The sequence below is a fragment of the Gracilinanus agilis genome, chromosome 2 (assembly GCF_016433145.1).
Source record: "Gracilinanus agilis isolate LMUSP501 chromosome 2, AgileGrace, whole genome shotgun sequence".
Lineage (NCBI taxonomy): Eukaryota > Metazoa > Chordata > Mammalia > Didelphimorphia > Didelphidae > Gracilinanus > Gracilinanus agilis.
In genome coordinates, this window is record NC_058131.1 from 44791272 (window position 1) to 44813306 (window position 22035).

Consider the following 22035-nt stretch of genomic DNA (forward strand, 5'->3'; position numbering starts at 1 on the left):
GTGTGGTGTGAGATATGGTGGTCAATGCTTAGTTTCTGCCATACTGTTTTCCAGTTGTCCTAGCAGTTTTTGTCAAATAGTGAGTTCTTTCTCCAAAAGGTTAGATCTTTGGGCTTATCAAACACAAAGTTGCTATGGACATTAACTGCCATGTGTTGATTATCTAATCTATTTCATTAATTACCTAATCCATATCCACCTCATTATTTCTAATAGTGCAGTAGTATTCCATCACAATCATATACCATATCTTGTTTAGCCATTCCTCAATTGATGGACATACCCCAAATTCCCAGTTATTTGACACCATAAAGCAAGTGGTATAGATATTTTGGAACATATAGATTCTTTTCCTTTCTCCCTGATATCTCCTTGGCTAAACAGATGCAATTGTTGTATTGCTGAGTCTAAGATTATATACACAGTTTTATAACTCTTTGGGCATAATTCCAGATGGCTTTCCAAAATAGTTGGATCACTTCATGGTTTCACCAATAATGCATTAGCTTCTCTGTTCTTCCACATCCTCTCCAAATTTTGATATTTTGCCTTTTTTGTCATTTGAGTTAATTTGGTAGGTGTGAGATATCTCAAAGTTGTTTTGATTTGTATTTCTCTAACAAATTTTTATTTAGTGTATTTTTTCACATGCATATGTATGGCTTTGATTTCTTCATCCAAAAACTATCTATTAATATCATTTGCCTATTTATCAACTGGAAGATGGCTTTTATTCTTATAAATTTGACAAAATTTTCTATATATTTGTGATGAGACCTCTATCTAGTAAACTGTTAATAATTTCCCCCTCCTTGCCCCCAAGTTTTTTGCTTTTCTTCTAATCTTAGCTACATTACTTTTATTTGTACAAACCCTTTAAAAATTTAATATTATCAAAATTATCAAAAGTAGGTGATGAGGAAATAAAACTATCACACTTGGTATGGTATCACTAAGTATACCCCGTCATCATATGATGATATACTTAGAGAATCCTAGAAAATCAACTAAAAAGCTAGTGGAAATAATAAGTTTAGCAAAGTTGCAGGATGCAAAATAAACCCACATAAATCATCAGCATTTCTATATATTTCCAAGAAAAATCAGCAAGAGTTAGAAAGAGAAACTCCATTCAAAATCACTCTAGACAAAATAAAATATTTGGGAATCTATCTGCCAAGACACACAAGAATTATATAAAAACAGTTACAAAACACTTTCCACATAAATAAAACTATATCTAAACAATTGGAAAAACATTAATTGCTCACGGGTAGGATGAGCTAATAAAATAAAAATGACAATCCTACCTAAATTAATTTACTTATTCAGTGTTATACTTATCAAACTACTAAAAACTATATCAAGAATTAGAAAAAATAACAAAATTCATCTGGAAGAACAAAAGATTAAGAATATCAAGGGAACTAATGAAAAAAATGTGAAGGATGGTGGCCTAGAAGTACCAGATATTAAACTATACAATAAAGCAGTGATCATCAAAACAATCTGGTACTGGTTAAGAGACAGAAGTATGGATCAATGGAATAGACTTGGGGGTAAATCACTGTAGCAATCTAGTGTTAGGTAAACCCAAAGATTCTAGCTTTTGGGACAAAAACCCACTGTTTGACAAAAACTGCTGGGAAAATTGGAAAACAGTATGGGAGAGATTAGGTTTAGATCAACATCTCACACTCTACACCAAGATAAATTCAGAATGGTGAATGACAAATATAAAGAAGGAAACTATAAGTAAATTAGGTGAACATAGACTAGTTTACCTGTCAGATCTATAAGAAAGTAAAGATTTAATAGGAATGGGTGTTATATTTTGTCCAAATCATTTTTTCATCTAATTTTTTTATTAATATGGTCAATAGCAGCATGCAGATAATTTTCCTAATGTATTCCTGGTATAAATCTCACCTGGTCATAGTGAATGATTCTTGTGATATACTGCTGTAATCTTCTTGCTAGTATTTTATTTAAGATGTTTATATCAATATTCATTAGGGAAAAAGGTTTGTAGTTTTCCCCTTTGTTTTAACTCTTTCTAGTATCAGCACCATATTTGTGTCAAAAAAGTTATTTGTTAGAATTTCTTTTTTGCCCATTTTATGAAATAGTTTACATATCATTTGGATTAATTATTCCTTAAATCTTTGGTAGGATTCACTTGTTAATCTCTTTGATTTTGGGATTTTTTTTTCTTAGGGAGTTCATTGATGGCTTATTCAATTCAATTACTTTTTCTTAGATGAAATTAAGTATTCTATTTTTTCTTTTTTAATCTGGGCAATTACTATTTTTATAAATATCTATCTAATTTAATTAGATTGTCAGATTTATTGCATGTAACTTGACAAAATAGTTCCTTAAGGTTGATTTAATTTCCTTTTCATTAATGGTAAACTCTCTTTTCCTTTTTGATTCTGATAATTTGATTCTCTTTCTTAAAAAAAAAATCAAATTAACCCCTGGTTTATCTATTTCCCCATAAAATGAACTCTGTCTTATTAGTTTTCTTACTTTCATTTTCATTGATCTCTTCTTTGATTTTCAGTATTTCCAATTTGATGTTTAATTTGGGCTTTTTGGTTTGTTCATTTTCTAGTTTTCTTTTAGTTGCATGGCCATTCATTGATCTGCTCTTTCTCTCTTTTTTTTTTTGATATAAGCATTTGGAGGAATAAAATTTTCCCTAAGTACTGTTTTGGTAGCACCTAAGAAATTTTGAGATGCTGTTTCATTGTTGTCATTCTCTTCAACGAAATTATTTTTTCTGTGATTTGTTCTTTGACCCACATCTTCTTCCAATCAATTTTTCATCTTTCTGCAGCCCTTTATTGAAAGTAATTTTTATTGCATTGTGGTCTGAAAAGGATTCACTTAGTTTTTTTCATTGGTTATAAGGCTTTTATGCCCTAATATATGAATAAAAATTAACATTTTTGTTGGGTTGCCATGTAACTAAGAAAAAGTATATTCCTTTCTATTTCCATTATTTTTCCCCAGAAATTCATCATATCTTATTTTATTAACATTCTATTCACCTACTTAACACCTTTCTAGATTTATCTAGTTCTGAGAATTTTTTGGCTAGATTTATCTAGTTCTGAGAAAGGAAAGTTGAGATTATCCACTTGTATAGTTTTACATTCTATTTTCTTCTGTAGCTCATTTAACTTCTTTAGGAATCTGGATGCTGTGCTCTTTGGTGTGTATATATTTGGTATTGCTTCATTTTCTATGGTATCTTTTATCAAGATGTAATTTCCTCCTTTTAATTTGGTCTATTTTTGCTTTTTCTTTTCTAAGATCATAATTGCTACCCCTGCTTTTTTTTTTTAACTTCAGCTGAAGTATAATAGATTCTACTGCAGTCCCTTGCCTTTACTCTTTGTGTGACCTGCTTTAAATGTGTTCCTCATAGACAATATATTGTGGGATTTTTAAAAAAATGTGTTCTGCTTTTGTTTCTGTTTTACTGGTGAGTTCAACTCATTTACATTCACAATTATGTTTACTGTGTTTCCCTCCATCTTATTTTTCTATTTATCATTCTCTCCTTTCAGCTTTTTTTTTCCTCACAAATGTTTTGCTTCTTCACCGCTGCCTCCTCTCTTCCTTTTCATCAGTCTACCCTCCCTTTCCCTTATTCTTTCTCCCTTCTTCTTTCCCTATGGAGTAAGGCAAGTTTCTATACCCAACTGAGTGTGGGAGTTATTCCAGTCTGGGGAGAACCCCTGCTAATTCTCTTGGTGTTGCATCACTAGGTTGCTCTTCCCTCTTATCCCAGTGATACAGGTCATTCTTGTTTCCTTATACACTGTCATGGAGTGGAAGAATGTTTCATCCTGTCTTAGTTTTGTTGCTCCAATATTTGTTTTGAGGAATTTTTTTGTGTTTGTTTGCTTGTGGGTTTGGGCAAACTCGGAGCATTCCTTCCTTTCTCTACAATGTTGGCTTTCTTAAGCAGAAATGTATCTATTGTATGCCAATGCTATACTTCCTTCCATTAGTTGCAAAGGCTATGACTTTGGATTTATAAGACCTATTCTTCTGGAACCTCAAGGTGTTTGACTCTAGGAATTTAATATGTTGAGAAACTCAATATGGGATTATATCTAACTTCCTAATACAAATGGCTAAAGGCTGTGTTTATTCCTAAAACACTTTACTTTCTAGAGAAATGAAGGCATATGGACTCAGAGAGTAAATGAGTAGTCACTAAAAAGCTTGGAATTCAAGCTAAGAACTTGGGAAGTAAGAAGACTATGAAATGCCAAGGTGAAAGTGAAATTCTAAAAAGATAATGTTGTAACAGGAAAAAGAACTGGAAGCCAAAGGAGAAGTCCCTGAGAAATCTGCTAGAGGTGCTCCTGTGTTTAAAAGTGACCAGAGAAGCTAAGATTCATTTTCTTTCCATAATGGAGGAATCAGGGCTTCTCCACGAAACCTGGCAACCTAATGAATGATTTCCCAACATTTAATTCTTTGCCATGCTCACCTCAATTTCCACAACCTCCATTCTCTTGTCAGCAGCTTCCTCTAGCTTGTTTGTAGCAGATTCCAGTTGCATGGTGCATTGTTTCAGGGCATCCTGGAGAAGCTTGACCTCCTCCTCTAACACACTCACTTGATTCTTCTCCTACTCCCACATTGATGAAATGAGATAAAATATGAAATGTAAAATGCAACTCTTAAAACACCATATAACAGTGACCTGTTACTAGTGTTGTTATTGAAAAGCAAAGCACATGCCTGCTATCTTTTCCTACAATTCCACCCTTCTTCCTATGATATCATGTCCCTTTTCTATCTTTATTCACTGCCTTTTCATTCCTCTAAAAAACTCCTGTATGTGAAGAAAACTGGGGCAGGTTTAATTAGAAAAGAAATTATCTTGATTTTCCATTTCCTTCCTTCTTCTTCCATTGAAAATTAGGATAGGCAATAATCTGCCCTTCAGTTTAACCCATTTTTTATTTGTTTTCCATGTTCTAAAACAACCACAATTGGTAATTACTTGAGGTAAATACAATTTGGGTAAAAAAGGCTATTGTTGTAGACTATTTTGGGAAATCCTTCTAAATCTGTCAAAATAATCAATCAGTATTAAAATCCTCCCTTCTTTAAGAAAGAAGCTGTGTGTCTTTGAGAAAGTGACTGGGATGTTAAAGTGAAAGCCTTCATTAATAGGTAAGCTGGCCTAGATACTTACCAGTAAGTCTAGGATTTTAGGTTTTAATTACTGAAGAGTGATAAAGCATGGGTGGCTAGATTACAAAATGGTTTCCTAGAGTTGTCCCCTCTCCCCACCATTGTGGTGCTCTTGTGTCTACTCACAGTATCTGCCTGTTGTTGGATCTTCTCAGCATCACTGAGCTTTCTTATAATAAATGTGTCCCTCTGAAATGAATAATAATGCGTCTTATCCTGGAGATTCTTTCTCAAGTTTGGATTCACTCAATCTATTCTCCTACTCATCATTAAAGAACAAGGCCCCAGAAATCAGGAATTATCTGCCATCTAAAATGCTTACAACTATCTTACTCAGCAACAGTACCCCAAGTCATCTCTTGATATCTTGGCCTAATCTCATCGATCTCTTTGACTTCTACAAATACTTGCAAAGAACACTGGAATCAGTTTGGTTGGAAAATTGACTGTCTTGACTTCCTTTTTTTAACTTCCTCAATCATGTACTAATAAAGAAGGTTAGTAGCTTTTTGACCTCCACTACCACTTAATGATGGCTCTTTGGTTTTCATGTTAAAACAACCAAGCATCAAAAGTCAGCCAAACTCAATTAAGATTTTGGAAAATGTGATACCAAGGCCCAGGTGGCTCAGGTGCCTCTTTTGGGCTTCTATCTTTTACATTACTTGGTGAAAGTAGAAACCTTTACCTCAGGGAATGTGGCATAAAAGTAAAGTCTTGCTTTGGTAGTATGTACGTAGTGTTGGATGCTGATCAGTTAGTTTAGGAAGGGCTTGGTCAGGATTTTAGGCTTTAGTTACTACCTGATGAGTGTAATCTATATGAGAAAGGACATGTGGCTAGATTACAGATTGTGCCCAGCTATCACCCTTCCCTACCATTTCGGTGCTTTTGGGTCTGCTCACTTTTTCTATCTGCTGGATCTTCTCAGCAGCACGGACCTTTTTTTGTAGGCGAATCCAGATTAATTAGATACTATTCTAGCTTTTCCTTGAGGCTCTGGTTCTCATCTCCAGATTCACTCAATCTGTCTTCCTCCTACTCCTTGTCCAAGGACAGATCCCCAGGAATCAGGAATTATCTGCCTAATTATCTGTCTAAAATGTTCACACCTAAAGCCCTGTGCCCCAGTCCCACAGGTTATCTTGTGACATCTGGTCTCATCAGTCTCCTTGACCTCTTCTACAAGTTCTTGCCAAGAACACTGGAGTGAGTTGTTTGGAAAACTGACTGTTTTTTTTTGACTTCTTTTTTTTTCTAACTGTCACTTACTGCAGAGGAGAAAGGGTTGGAAGGATCTTACAGTCCACTGCCATCTATTTGTCCTTTACTTTTCAGTTCTAAAACAATCAGCAAAAAACCAATCTCAAGAGTTTTGAAAAGGCGGTGCCATGGTTCAGGTGGTTTGAGACTCCTATTTTGGGGCTTTATATTTTAAAGCTCTCCCCTTTCATGGAGAAGGAAAGGTAGGTTTGGATACCGACCGGCAAAACTAGGACTGAGCTTGGTCATAGACTTTAGGCTTTAATATTTTATATGGGGGGTATCACGTTGTGAGAAAGGATAGTCACATTACAGAGTGATTATGCAAATTGTCCACTATCTGGGTGTTTTTGAGTCCACTTACCTTTTTTGCCTGCTGTTGGATTTCCTCAGCAGCACATTGTTTTCTTGTAGATGAGTCTCTCTGTAATCATTAATATTGCATGTTTTCTATGACATTCAGGCTTTATTGTGTAGGTCACTCAATCTGTCCTACTTCTACTGGTTATTGAAGAACAAAGTTCCAGATATCAGGAACTATTTGCACCTAAAATGCTTACTCTTACTGCCCTTAGTCATAGTCCTATAGTTCATTCTGTCACACCTTGATATGTTCTCATTAACCTCATCTACAGACTTCTTTTTTTTTTTTTTTTTGTTTAAACCCTTAACTTCTGTGTATTGTCTCATAGGTGGAAGATTGGTAAGGGTGGGCAATGGGGGTCAAGTGACCTGCCCAGGGTCACACAGCTAGGAAGTGTCTGAGGCCAGATTTGAACCTAGGACCTCCTGTCTCTAGGCCTGGCTCTCAATCCACTGAGCTACCCAGCTGCCCCCTTATCTACAAACTTCTTAAAAAACCGTTACCTTCTGTCATAGAATCCATACTAAGCTTTGATTCCAAAGCAGAAAAGCAGGAAGGGCTAGGCAATTGGAATTACGCAATTTGTCTAGGGTCACACATCTAGGAAGTGTATGAGGCCAGATTTGAAACCATGACTTCTCATCTCCAGGTCTGTCTCTATCCACTTAGCCACCTTGCTGCTCCTATTCTACAAACTCTTGCAAAGAGCATTGGAGCTAGTCTGGTTGGAAAACTTACCATTTTGCTTTCCTTTTTTCTAACTTTCTCACTCATATACTTGGAGAGAGAGAAAATAGGCAGCCCCTGCATTTCACTCCCAGCCATTAAAAAAAAAGAAGTGAAGGCATATGGATTCAGGGGAAATGAGGGAATCACTAAAAAGCAGGGAATTCATGGCAAGAGCTTGAGAAATGAGAAGACAGAAATGTCAAGGTGAAGGTGAAATTCTAAAAAGATAGAGTCGTAAGAGGACAGAAACACTGGAAGCTGAAGGAGAAGTCCCTGAGAAAGCTGTTAGAGGTGCTCCTGTGTTCAAAACTGACCAGAGAAGTCAGGATTCATTTTCTTTCCTTAATGGAGGAATCAGAGCTTCTCCATAAAACCTGGCAACCTAATGAATGATTTCCCAACATTTAATTCTTTGCCATGCTTGCTTGTCTCAGTTTCCTTCCCCTCCATTACCTTGTCAGTAGCCTTCTCTAGCTTGTTTGTAGTGCATTCCAGTTGCATGGTGCATTGTTTCAGGGACTCCTGGAGAATCTTGACCTCCTCTTCTAACACATTTACTTGATCCATCTCCTACTCCCACGTTGATGAAATGAGATAAAATATGAAAAGTATAATGGAACACTTAAAACACCATAGAAAAGTGACCTATTACTAATATTGTTATTGAAAAGCAAAGTGCATATGGCCCTTCTCTATCTTTATTCATGGCCATTTTATTCCTCTAAAAATTTCCTGTTTGTGAATAAACTGGGGCAGGTTTAACTGGAAAAGGAATGATCTTGATTTTCCATTTCCTTCCTTCTTCTTCATTGAAAATTAGGATACGTAATAATCTGCCTCCTATTTTCCTTGACTCTAGCTTCCTCTGACAGGTGGGGCAAGTCAGGCTGGATGCTAACCAGCAAACCTAGGAGTAAGCTTGATCATAGGATTTTAGACTTTAGATATTTACTGCTACCTCTGTAACAAAGGCTGGGTGGCTAAGGTGATGGAGTGACTGCCCAAAGCTCTCCTTCTTCCCCACCATTCTGGTGCTCTTGTGTCTACTCACACAAACTGACTGCTGTTGGATCTTCTCAGTAGCACAGGGCCTTCTTATAGGTGAGTCCCACTGCAATGGATAATATATAGCAAGTTATCCCAGAGACTCTGCTTCTCTTCCTTGAATTCACTCAATCTGTCCTCTTCCTACTCACCATCTAAGAACAAGGCTGCATTTATTAGCTACCACCTAAAATGTTCACACCTATTTCCTTCAGCCACAATTCAATACTTCACCCCGTATCATCTTGTTATCTCTTTCATGTGTTCTTCACAATCTTGCAAAGAACAATGGAATACGTTTGTTTGAAAAACTTTTTCTTGACTCTTTTTTTTTATAACTTCCTCACCAACATAGTTTAGAATATGGCTAGGGAATCCCTCTTAAATCTATTCCCACAAATTTATCCTTTGGTTTTTTGCAGTATGGCGTCTCTATAAATCTATTACCACCCATTTGTCTTTTGGTTTTTAGCTGTATAAAAGCCACTCAGTGAAGCAGCTGACCAATTTAATAGTTTGGAAAAGGCTAAGTCTATGTCCAGGTGTCTTGGATTTCCAACTTTTGTGGTCTATCTTAAAATTCTCTCTGTTTTTAAAAAGAAGTGATCTTTGCCTCAGTGAGTGTGACTTGAAAATGCCATCTGTCTTTAGTGGGAGTACAGGTAGGGTAGGATGCTGACCAGCAAGTCTAGGCATGAACTAGTTCATAGGATTTCAGGCTTTGGTGATTCCTCTATGAGAAAGGATGGGTGACCAGATTACAAAGTGACTTGCCAGTGCTCTCTCAGTTCTCCTCAGTTCTAGTGCCCTTGTGTCTGCTCACCTTTTCTGTCTGCTGTTGCATTATCTCCTCATCAACACTCAGCTTTCTTGTAGGTGAATCCCTCTGCAATGCATAATATTGCATCTTATCCCTCAGACACTGGTTCTCATACAGGTATTCACTCAATCCATCCTTCCCTTACTGGTTATTGGATAACAAAGTCACAGACATCTGGAATTACCTGCATATAAATGCTTAAATGTGTCACCTTAAGCTAAACTTAATCCTTTGATTTCTTGCTTGTGGTCATCCATATCTTTGACTACTTCTAAAAACCTTTGCAAGGAACATTGGAGCAGGTTTGGTTGGAAATCTTACTTTTTCGGTTTTCTTTATTTTAACTTCCTGAATCACATGGCAGGAGCAGGGGAGGTAACCTTCCGCCACCTCTAAAACAACAGGTCATACAATTAGCCCAAGTCACTTAGGAGTCCAGAAAAGTTGTTCCTTGTTCCTGTTGGTTTTGTGGTTCTTATGAAATTTGTATTTTTAAAATATTCGCTTCAATAGGAGAAAAAGTGACTTTCATTTCAATGAATGTGAAAAAGGATGAGTATCTCAAGTTCAGAATGACCATCCAGACCTGTCCTTCTCCCCTACCATTCTAGTATTCTTGGGTCTGCCACAGAAATTATGTCCAGTGTTTGCTTGATTTAGCCTTTAACTATCTTTGAACAGGAAGGAAACTTGACTGTACCTATGTTTGACTTTTCTTCTTCAGCACTTCTGCACACATAGACACATGCATGCAGAGGGCCTATTGTCTTTCATTGCACTATTTCCTACCTTTGATGGCAATTGCCTAGAGTTTAGATTTGTAACAAATATTCTAGTGGAAACTTAAGATGTTTTGCCCTCGGAATTACTATGTTAAGAAACTCAGCAAAGAATGATATCTAATTTCCTGATATAAATGGCTCTAGAGTGACACTATTCCTAAGCTGAAATAATTAGGTATTCTGTCAAGAAAATGCTTTAATTTCTGGAGAAGTGAAGGGAGCAGCAAGCTGGCTCAATGGATTGAGAGCCAGGCCTCAAAATGGGAAGTCCTGGGTTCAGATCAGGTCTCAGATACTTTCCTAACTGTCTGACCCTGAGCAAGTCATTTAAACCCCCAGTGGCTTTTCACTCTGTTGCCTTGGAACCAATATACAGTGTTGATCTAAGGTGGGAAGATAAGGATTTAAAAAAAGTGAAGGAATATGGATTCAGGAGAAATAAGGGAGTCATTAAAAAGCAGAGTAAGAGCTTGAGAAATGAGAAGACAGAAATGTCAAGGTGAAGGTGAAATTCTAAAAAAAATAGAGTTGTAAGAGGACAGAAACACTGGAAGCTGAAGAAGTCCCTGAGAAAGCTGTTAGAGGTGCTCCTGTGTTCAAAACTGACCAGAGAAGTCAGGATTCATTTTCTTTCCTTAATGGAGGAATCAGAGCTTCTCCATAAAACCTGGCAACCTAATGAATGATTTCCCAACATTTAATTCTTTGCCATGCTTGCTTGCCTCAGTTTCCTTCCCCTCCATTACCGTGTCAGCAGCCTTCTCTAGCTTGTTTGTAGCGGATTCCAGTTGGATGGTGCATTGTTTCAGGGACTCCTGGAGAATCTTGACCTCCTCTTCTAACACATTTACTTGATCCATCTCCTACTCCAACATTGATGAAATGAGATAAAATATGAAAAGTATAATGGAACACTTAAAACACCATAGAAAAGTGACCTGTTATTAGTATTGTTATTGAAAAGCAAAGTGCATATGTGCTACCTTTCTACAATTCCATCCTTCCTCCTATGATAGCATGCCCCTTCTCTATCTTTATTCATTGCCATTTTATTCCTCTAAAAACTTCCTGTCTTGTGAAGAAACTGGGGCAGGTTTAATTGGAAAAGAAATTATCTTGGTTTTCCATTTCCTCTTTTCTTCAACCATTGAAAATTAGAGCAGATAATAATCTGCCCTCTACTTTAAATCATTTCTTATGTATTTTCCGTGTTATAAAACCACCACTAAACTAATCAACCATTGCTTGATATAAATAAAATTTGGGTAGAAAAGGCCACAGTCATAGTCTTGTTTGGGGAATCCCAGCAAATCTGTTGAACAGTTAATCAGTATTATAGTCTACCTAGTTTAAAGGAGAAGCTGTGTGTCTTTGAGTCAGTGAATGGAATATAAAAGTGAAAGCTTGCCTTGACAGATGGGTAAGTCAGGCTGGATGCTAACCAGCACACCTAGGAGTAAGCTTGATCATAGGATTTTAGACTTTAGATATTTACTGCTACCTCTGTAACAAAGGCTGGGTGGCTAAGGTGATGGAGTGACTGCCCAAAGCTCTCCTTCTTCCCCACCATTCTGGTGCTCTTGTGTCTACTCACACAAACTGACTGCTGTTGGATCTTCTCAGTAGCACAGGGTCTTCTTGTAGGTGAGTCCCACTGCAATGGATAATATATAGCAAGTTATCCCAGAGACTTTGCTTCTCTTCCTTGAATTCACTCTGTCTGTCTCTCTTCCCATTTGCCATTTAAGAATGAGGCTGTGGTAATTAGCTACTATCAAAAAATATTTACACCTATTTCCTTAAGTCACATTCGAATACCATACCCCATGACATCTTGGCCTATTTTTATAAATCTATTTAATTCATTCTATACTCTCTTGCCAAGAAAAATGAAACAAATTTGGTTAAAAAACTTTCTCCTGATACTTTTCCCCCAAATTCCTTACCAACATAGTTAGAATATTGGTAGGGAGCCTCCTCAAATATATTCACACCCATTTGTCTTTTGGTTTTCTTCAGTATACAAGCCAAAAATGAAATAGTTAGCCAATCTCATATAATAGTTTAGAAAAGGTTGTGTATGTCCAGGTGTCTTGGAATATTCTATATTTATTGTCTATATTTTAAAATTCTCTTTGTGTGGAGAAAGAAGTGATCTTTGTCTCTTCTGAAGTGAGTGTGACTGAAAGAAGTGTGTGTTTGACATGTAAATGAAAACCATCTTTATTGTAGTTTAGATAGGGTTGGATGCTTCCCAGCAAGTCCAGGTGTGGGATTGTTTATAGGGTTTTAGGCTTTAGTGATACATCTTTCCAGCTGCCCTCAGCTTCCTTGTAGGTGAATCTCTCTGCAATGCATAATATTGAATCTTATCCCTCAGAGTCTGATTTTTATCCTGGAATTCACTGAATCTCTCTTGCTCCTACTTATCAGTGAATAATACAGCTGCACACATAAGAAATTATCTTCTCCTCTCTGCTTATATATATTGCTTTGAACCACAGTCTCACAGATTTTGACATCTTGGCTTATTCTTATCACTCCCTTAGACCTCTCTTTTAAGCTTTTGCAAAGAACAGTGTAATGCATTTGTTTGGAAATGGAATGTCCTAAACTATTTTTTCTCCCTCACTTCCTCATTGCCTGAATAGAGGCAAGTTTATGTAGCTTCCTGTACTAGACTGATTGCCATTTGCCCTTTGGTTTTCATCTCTAAAACAACTAAGTAATCAATTAAGAAATTTCGAATAAGAGTTTGGAATCGGTGGTACCAAAGTACAGGTACTTGGGGTTCCTATTTTGGGACTCTATATTAAAACATTAACTGGAGAAAGAAGTGAACTTTGCAACAGTGAATGTGACATGAAAGTCAAACCTGGCTTCAGTAGGATAGGTAGGGTTGGATGCTGACAAGCAAGCCTTAGTGTATATTAGGTCATTGGTTTTCAGGATTTAGTTATTTACTGGAAGTGATTCTTCTGTGACAAGGAATGGATAGCCACATTAAAGAATAATTATAATTGTCCAATATATCCCTCTTTCCTACCATTCTGTTGCTCTTGGGTCTGTGCTCACCTTTTCTGCCTGCCATTGGATTTTCTCAGCAGCACTAAGCTTTATTGTAGGTGAGTCCTGCTGTAATGGATAATATTGGGTCTTTTCCTGGAGACTATCATTCTCATCTATGGATTTACTCAATCTATCGTCCTCTTAGTCAGTGTGGAAGAGCAGAACCCCACATGTCAGATTTTATCTGCGACCTAAAGTTTTTACACTTATCTTGACCCACTGTCCCAAACTTCATCCTGTGACATGTTGGCTTGTTCTCATCAAACTCTTTGACATCTTCTGCAAACTCTAAATCAATCAATTTACCAACCAGTCAGACAATATGAAATAATTGTTTGGAAAAGGTGTTGCCAAGGTCCAGGTGTTTGGGACTTTTATTTTGGTTGTATTTTTGACATAAATCCCCTACAGGGAGAAAGAAGTGATTTTTGCCTCAGTGACTATGGCATGAAAGTGAAACCTATCTTTGGTAGGAGGATAGGGTTCAATGTTGATCAGCAAGCTTCAGAGAGAGCTTAGTCAAGGGATTTTACTTCCTGGGGAGTGAAACTTCTGTGACAAGAAATGGATAGCCATACTATGAGATAATGTCCAGATCTGCTCCCCTTTCCTCCCCTTCTCTTGTACTTGGGCATGCTCACCCTATCTGCCTGCTGTTGGATCTTCTTTTCAGCAGCATTGAACTTTCTTCTAGGTGAATCCCACTGCAATGGAAAAATATTGCATGTTATCCCCGATATTCTGGTTCTCAATGTGTGGTTCATTCAATCTGGCCTCCTACTTGTCATAGAAGAAGCAAGCCTTGGAAAATAGAAATCTGCTTTAAATTGCTCACACATATAGCCCCAATTCACAGTCTCAAACTTCACTGTTGACATTTTGGCATGTTCACAGCAATTTCTTTGTCTTCTTCTCCAAACTCTTGTAAAGGACATTGGAGTTATTTTAGTTTGAAATTTACTGTTTTGACTCCCTTTTTCTAACTTCCTCACTTACACAGTAGGGGCAAGGGCATGTAGCCTCCTAAAATTCACTCCCATCCATTCATCCTTTGGTTTTTAGCTCTAAAACAACCAAACAATTAACCAGTAAAATAATCTCTTCAAATAAGATTTTGAAAGGTGATGTCAAATTTCATATGTTTTTGGACTCTTATTTTCACATTGTATATTTTAAAACACCCTCCTTTCATGGAGAAAGAAGTGATCTTTGTCTCATTGCATTTATTTCATTGAGTGAGTCTCATGAATTACATGAAAGTTAAACCTGTCTTTGGTAGGAGGATGCTAGGAGTGAATTTGGTTATAGGATTTTAGTCTTTACTTATGGGTGAATGATACCCGTGTGACAAAGTGTGGCTGGCCAGATAACAGGATGATTATCCAGTTATTGCCCTTTCACACTGTTCCATTGCTCTTTGGTCTGCTCACCTTTTCTGCCTGCTGTTGTATCATCTCAGTGGCATTGAGCTTTCTTATAGGTGAATCCCTCTGCAAGGCAAAATATGGCGTCTTATCCTGGAGACCCTGATTCTTATACTAGTTATTCACTCAATTTGTCCTTCTCATACTCCTTATTGAAGAACAAATCTCTAAATATCAGGAATTACCTGTTCCCTAAATGCTTATACTGAATGTCCTGAACCACAGTCCCATACTTCATCCTGTGAATTTTTGACTTATTCCTATACATCTTTTTGCTTCTTTGACCTCTTCTATGACCTCTTGCTAAAACTGGAGTGAGGTTGGTTGGACAACTTACTGTTTTTACTTCCTTTTTACTCACTTCCTCACTCATGTAGATGGAGCAAGGGTTGTTAGCTTAGCCAAATTCAGGTAGGATGTAAGAATGTTGCTTCCTTGGTCCTGAAATCTATCATTTTAAAAGTACATCCTACTAGGAGAACAAAGTGACCTTTGCTTCAGTGAGAGTGAAAAAGGTTAGGTAGCTAATTTACAGAATTACTTTCCAGACCTCCCTGTCTTCTCCAACACTTGTTGCCATAGGACCTGTCACTGTCATTATGTCCAAAGTTTGGTTGAGTAAGACTTTAGCCATCTTTGTGTCAGCAGGAAGAAAACTTAACCATGCTTATGCTTTGTTTTCTTTCTTCAGGAGATTTGCAAATGCATATTTCCTCCATACACCTAAAGTATCTGTTGTCTTTCAATCTGTATTACTTTCTATACATTGCAATGGCCAAGAATTTGGATTTGCAGAACCTATTTTTGTGGAACCCTCAAGGCATTTGACCCTAAGAATTGTGTGTTGAGAAACTGGAGACTGCATGATGTCAAACTTCCTAATTCAAATGGTTCTAGGGTGGGACTATTCCAAAAATGAAATTATTTGGTCATCTGTCAAGAGAAGTCTTTGCTTTCTGGACAAGGGAAGAATATGGATTCAGGGAAAATAATTCAGACAAATGCCTGGAATTCATGCTAAGAACTTGAGAAGTCAAAAGATTGAGAAATGCCAATATGAAAGTGAAATGCCAAAAAGTAGAGTTATAAGAGGACAGAGACAATGGAAACCAAGGGAGAAATTACTGAGAAATCTGTCAGAGGTGCTCCTGTGTTCTAAAGTGACCAGAAATGCCAGAATTAATTTTCCTTCTATGATGGAAGAATGAGAGATTCTCTGTAAAATCTGGCAACCTAATGACTGATTTCCCAACATTTACTTATTTGCAATGCTCACCTCATTTTCCTTCACCTGCATCTCCTTCTCAGTACACTCAAATTTGTTTGCAGCTGTCTCCAATTGCTGTGTACATTGTCTCAGGGCTTTTCGGAGAATTTCATTCTCTTCCTCTAGCTTACCAATTTGATTCTCTTCCTATTCCCACATTGATTAAATAAGATAAAATATGAAAAATACAATGTAATTATTAAAGTATTATATAAAAGAAGCCTGTTACTAGCATTGCTATTTAAGGAGAACAAACCTGCAAAGCACATACCTGCTTATTTTTTTCCTACAATTCCACCCTTCCTCCTGTGATATCTTGACCCTTCTTAATTTAATTCACTTCCTTTTAATTCCTCTAAAAACTCTTCTCTTATAAAGAAAACTGGGTCAAATTTAGTTGGTAAATAAATGATCTTGCTTTTCCATTTCCTCTATTCCTTAACCACTTAAAATTAGGTAACCCATCTGCCTTCCATTTTAACCCATTTTTTCTTTGTTTTCCATATTCTAAGACAACCAGGAACTAATCAAGATTGGGTAGGAAAAAACCATATTTGGGGGCTGTTTTGGGGAATGACAATAGATCAGTCTAATCAATCAATATTAAAGTCTTCCCTACTTCAAGACAGAAGCTGTGTGTCTTTGAGTCAGTGAATGTGATATAAAAGTGAAACTTGGCATTGACAGGTGGGTAGCTAACTACTTACCTGCAAGCCTAGGAGTGAGCTTGATCATAGGATTTTAGGCTTTGGTTATTTACTGAGGAGTAATGCCACAGAGACAAAGGCTAGGTGGCTTAGATGGCTTAGATGACAGAGTGATTTGCCCAGGGCTATCCTCCTTCCCCACTATTCTGGTGTTCTTGTGTCTACTCACGTTTTCTGCCTGTTGTTGGATCTTCTCAACAGCATTGAGCTTTCTTATAGGTGAATACCACTGCAATAGATAATATTGTATCTTATCTTTGAGAGTTTGCTTCTCATCCTTGGATTTGCTCAATCTTTCCTCTTTCCACTCATCGTTTAAGAGCAAAGCCATAGAAATCAGGAATTACTTGCCTCCTAAAATGCTCACACTTACTGCCTGCTGTCAGAGTTTGCCATTTCACCATATGACATTTTGGCCTTTTTTCATTAATATCTTTGATCTCTTCTACTAACTCTTCTAAGAACATTGGAGTGAATTTGGTTGGAAAACTTACTACATAACTTTCCCTCTCTAACTTCCACATTCATAGCGTAGGTAGCCTCCTACATTCTACTCCCACATATTTGTCCTTGAGTTTACAACATTCCAACAACAAAATTACCAACTAGTTAGCCAATCTCACTCTATTTTTAAAAAATGTACTTATTTGTTATATTAAAGTTTCCATGGATCTCCTTGCCTTCCTCTCCTCCAAGCACTAATAAAGGCATCATTTGACAAAATGATATGGACATATAAAACTATGTCTCGCTTGTTTCTGTTCATCATTTTTTTCTCTGGAGGTGGACATACTGAAGCCATTCTTCAGATGTATATGTTCTCTTGGTTCTGCTTGTTTCACTCTTCATTATTTATGTACATCATTCCATGTTTTAAAAAATTAACTTTTTTATAATTTCTTATAGCACAGTAGTATTCCATCACAATCATATGCTACAACTTGTTTAGTCATTCCTTAATTAATAGGCATCCATTCAATTTCCAGTTCTTTGATACCACAAAGAGAGCTGCTATAAATATTTTAGAATATATAGGTTCTTTTCCTTTCTCTCTGATTACCTTAGGAAATAAACAATAGTGTTATTGCTGGTTCAAATGGTATACACAGTTTTATAACTCTTTGAGCATAATTCAAGATTGCTCTCTAAGATCACTGAATCATTCCACCAACTTATTAGCATCCTAAATTTTCCACATCCCTTCTAACATTTGCCCTTTTATCATTTTAGCCAATTTGATAGGTATAAAATGTTTGATAGTTGTTCTAATGTGCATTTCTCTAGTCAACAGTGATTTAGAGCATTTCAAAAGAACTCCTTACCTTCTGTATTGGTTCTAAGGCAGAAGAGTAATAAAGGCTAGGCAATGGGAGTCAAGTGACTTGCCCAGGGCCACATAACTAGGAAGGATATGAAGCTAGATTTGAACCCAGGACCCCTCCTGTTTCTGGGCCTGGCTCTCAATCCACTGAGCCACCCAGCTGCCCCCTAGAGCATTTTTTCCATGTAGTTATATTAAGCTTTGACTTAAAGTTTTGATTTCTTTTTTTTGTAACTTCTTCACTCACTGAGTAGAAAGAAAATTAGTTTTCTGCCATCCACTCTCAGTCATTTGTCCTTTGATTTTTATCTCTAAAAATACTGTGCAACCACCTACGTAGGCAATATGAAACAAGAGTTTGTAAAAGGTAATGTAAAATGTAATGTAAAAGGTCTAGGTAGTTTGAGGCTTCTCTTTTGTGGCCCTGCAGTTTAAAACACTTTCACTACAAGGAGGAAGAAGTGACCTTTGCATGAGGGTAGGTAGAGATGATGCTGACCAGAAGCCTAGGGATGACATTGGTCATAGGATTTTAGGCTTTAATTGCTTACTGGGGAATATTTCTGTGATAAAGAATGGGTAGTCACATTATAAAATATTTGTCTAGATCTGTCCTCCTTCCCCACCATTTTGTTGGTTTTGAGTCTGCTCACTTTTTCTTTCTCCTCTTGGATCTTCTCAGCAGTACTGAGTTTTCTTGTAGGTGAGTCACACTGTAATGGATAATATTGCATGTTATACTGAAGACCCTGGTTGTCATTGTGTGGTTCACTCAGTCTCTTCTATTCCTTCTCCTCATGGAAGAAGAAAGCCTCAGAAATCAAGAATTACTTGCTCTCAAACTTCTCACACCTAAACCCATGAACCAAAGAGTTCCAGAGTTCCCTGTGTGCCATTTTGAGATATTCTCATCACTTTCTTTGTCGTCTTCTACAAATTCTTGCAAAGTACATTGGAGCTTGTTTATTTGGATAACATAGTGTTTTGACTTCCTTTTTTTTTCTAACTTTCTCACCTACACAGTAGGGACAAAGGCAAGATCGTTTCTTGTCCTGCACTCCCATTTTTTTCCTTTGGTTTTCAGCTCCAAAACAATCAAGCAATTAACTATTAGCTAATCTCAAAGAAGACACTGGGATTGGTGGTGCCATGATAAAAAAACACTCTCCCTTACTTTAGAAAGAAGTGACCTTTCTCTCATTGAGGCTGACATGATCATGGATTCCTGGCTTTGACAGGAGGATAGTTAGAGTGGGATGGTGACCAGCAAGGGTAGAATATTATTAGTCATAGGATTTTAGTCTTAACTTATGGGTGAATCTTTTTGAAGCAGAACAGGTGACCAGGTTATTGTCTAGAACTGTGCCCCCTTTCCACGACTCCAGTATTCTTGAGTCTGCTTACCCTTTCTGCCTGTTGTTGCATCATCTCAGCAGTACTGAGTTTTCTTGTGGATGAATCCCTCTGCAATAAATAATATTGAAAGGATGGCATCTAATTTCCTATAAGTGGCTCTAAGGTGAGAGTATTCCTAAAATGTAATTATTTGGCCTTCTGTCAAGAGAAATCTTTACCTTATGCAGAAGTGAATACAGGTTTTGGAGAAGTGAAGGAATCACCCCAAAGCTTGGAATTCATGCTAAGAGCTTGGGGAAGTGAGAAGACTGAAATGCCAATGTAAAAGTGAACTTCTAAAAAGACAAAGTTTTAAGAGAGCAGAGACACAGAAAGCAGAAGGAGTAGTCTTTGAGAAATCTTCTGGAGTTGTCATTGAGAAATTTTTTGGTGCTCCTGTGCTCTATAATGACTAGAAATGCCAGATTTCATTTTCCTTCTACAGGTAGAGCTTCTCTGTGATTCCTGGAATCTGATGAATGATTTCCCAACATTTAATTATTTGCTATGCTCACCTTATTTTCCTTCATGTCCCTCCCCTTCTCAGTAGCTTCAAGCTCATTTGTAGCTGACTCCAATGGCTTTGTACATTGTCTCAGGGCCTTCCTCAGCATCTTGTTCTCCTTCTCTAGCTCACCTAACATTTGATCCTTTTCCTATTCCCGAATCAAACGAGAGAAAATATGAAACACACAATGCAAGTCTTAAAATAAAAGTAACCTCTTGCTAATATCACTATTTATGAGAAAAGCTCATTGTTTCTGTATCTTTTCCTACAATTCCATTCTTCCTCCTTTGACATCTTGGCATTTTCTCTGTTGTCATTCACTGCTGCCTTGTGATTCCTTTGAAAATCTTTTTGGCAAAAAAAAAAACCTAGGGAAAATTTAGTTGGGAAATCAACCACATTGGTTTTCTATTTCCTTTTTCTCACCTATTGAAAATTAGGGCGAATAGCCATCTGTCCTCTAATCTAACTAATTTTCCCTCTGTTCTCCACGTGCTAAAAGCACCAGGAACTAATCAAATGGGGTCTGATATAAATAAAATTTATGTAAAAAAGGCCATGTTTGGGAGTTGGTTTGGGGAACTCCACCAAATCACTAAATCAATCAATATTAAAGTCATCTCCAAATGAAGTAAGAAGCTGTAAGTCTTTGAGTGAGTCAATGGGATATAAAAGTGAAATCTTGCACTGACAGGTGGGTTGGTAGGGCTAGATGTTTGCCAGCAAGCCTAGGAGTGAGCTTGGTCATAGGATTTTAGGCTTTAGTTATTTACTAAGAGTGATACTTCTGTGACAAATATATGGCTTAAATGACAGAATGATTGCCTAGGGCTTTTCTCCTTGCCCACCACTCTGGTGCTTTTGTATCTACTTGCACTTTATTTGCTGTTGAGTCTTCTCAGAAGCACTAAATTTTCTTGTAGATAACTTCTGTTGCAATGGATAATATTATATCTTATCCTTAAGATTCTGTTTTTCATCATTTGATTCATTCTATCTTTCTTCTTCCCACTTAGCATTAAAGACCAAAGTAAAAGACATCAGGAATTTCTGGCTCCCTCAAATACTCAGACTTTTTGTCCCCAGTTACAATTTGAGGATTCTCCATATGACATCTTATCTTGTTCTCATAAATCTCTTTGACTTCTACAATCTTTTGATAGGAATGTTGCAGTGAATTTAGTTAGAAAACTCAGCATTTTTATTTCCTTTTTGTAATGTTCTCACTCATTGTGTAGGAACGAAGTTAGTCTTGGTATTTACTCCTACCCAATTGTTATTTGGTTTTTCAACCCAGGAGGGTTCTTTGAGGTTCCTTGTTTATGGTTCTATATTTCAAACACTCTCCACGCATGGAGAAAGAAGTGATCATTGTTTCAGAGTGTGTGCCCAGAAATTGAAATCATTTTGGTAAGAGGGAAATGAAGGGTTTGATGCTGACTAGCAGGACTAGGGGTGATCTTGATCATAGGTTTTTAGGCTTTTATTAATTACTGAGGACTAATACTTTTGTGACAAAGAATGGATAGCCGTTGTCCAGATAATTAACTAGATCAGTCCCCATTCCCCACCATTCTGGTCCTTTTGAGTCTGCTCACACTTTCTTCTTCTTCTTGAATCTTCTCAGTAGCACTGTTTTCCTTTAGGTGAGTTCCACTGTAATGGATAATATTGCATGTTATGCTGGAAACTATGGCTTTCATTGTGTGGTTCACTGTTTGTCCTCTTGCTCCTCTTCATTTGTGAAAAAAAAATTCAGAAATCAAGAATTACTGCACCAAAAGTGCTCACACCTAAGCCCCGAGTCATAGTTCCCAAGCTCCCCATGAGACATTTTGGTATGTTTTCATCAATTTCTTTCTCTTCTAAAAACTCTGGCAAAAAATGTTGGAATTACTTTAGAAAATTTAGTCTTTTTAATTCCTTTTTCCTCCAATTTCCTCACAAATTCAGTAGGGCCAAGAACAAGTTTCCTCTTGCATTGTACTGGTTTTCACTCTAATAGAACCAAGCAACCAACCAATTAGCCAGTCTCAAAGAAGAGCTCAAAGAAGGTGATACCAAGTTATAGGTCCTTTGAGGATATCATTTTCACATTGTATATTTTCAAACCCTC

General features: G+C 37.1%; 1 protein-coding gene across 1 annotated transcript in view; it reads right to left on the reverse strand.

Moving 5' to 3' along the window:
• Positions 1-4492: 4492 nt before the first annotated feature.
• LOC123233223 (golgin subfamily A member 6-like protein 22) overlaps positions 4493-22035 on the reverse strand; it is a 73799-nt gene continuing 56256 nt past the window's right edge. The window contains exons 18-24 of the mRNA XM_044659373.1: positions 19927-20067; positions 15998-16135; positions 13939-14001; positions 10975-11091; positions 9450-9512; positions 8036-8152; positions 4493-4654 (exon numbers count right to left, since the gene is read on the reverse strand). Of these exons, the coding sequence (XP_044515308.1) occupies positions 4493-4654; positions 8036-8152; positions 9450-9512; positions 10975-11091; positions 13939-14001; positions 15998-16135; positions 19927-20067 (801 nt within the window). The remainder of the gene's footprint in view (positions 4655-8035; positions 8153-9449; positions 9513-10974; positions 11092-13938; positions 14002-15997; positions 16136-19926; positions 20068-22035) is intronic.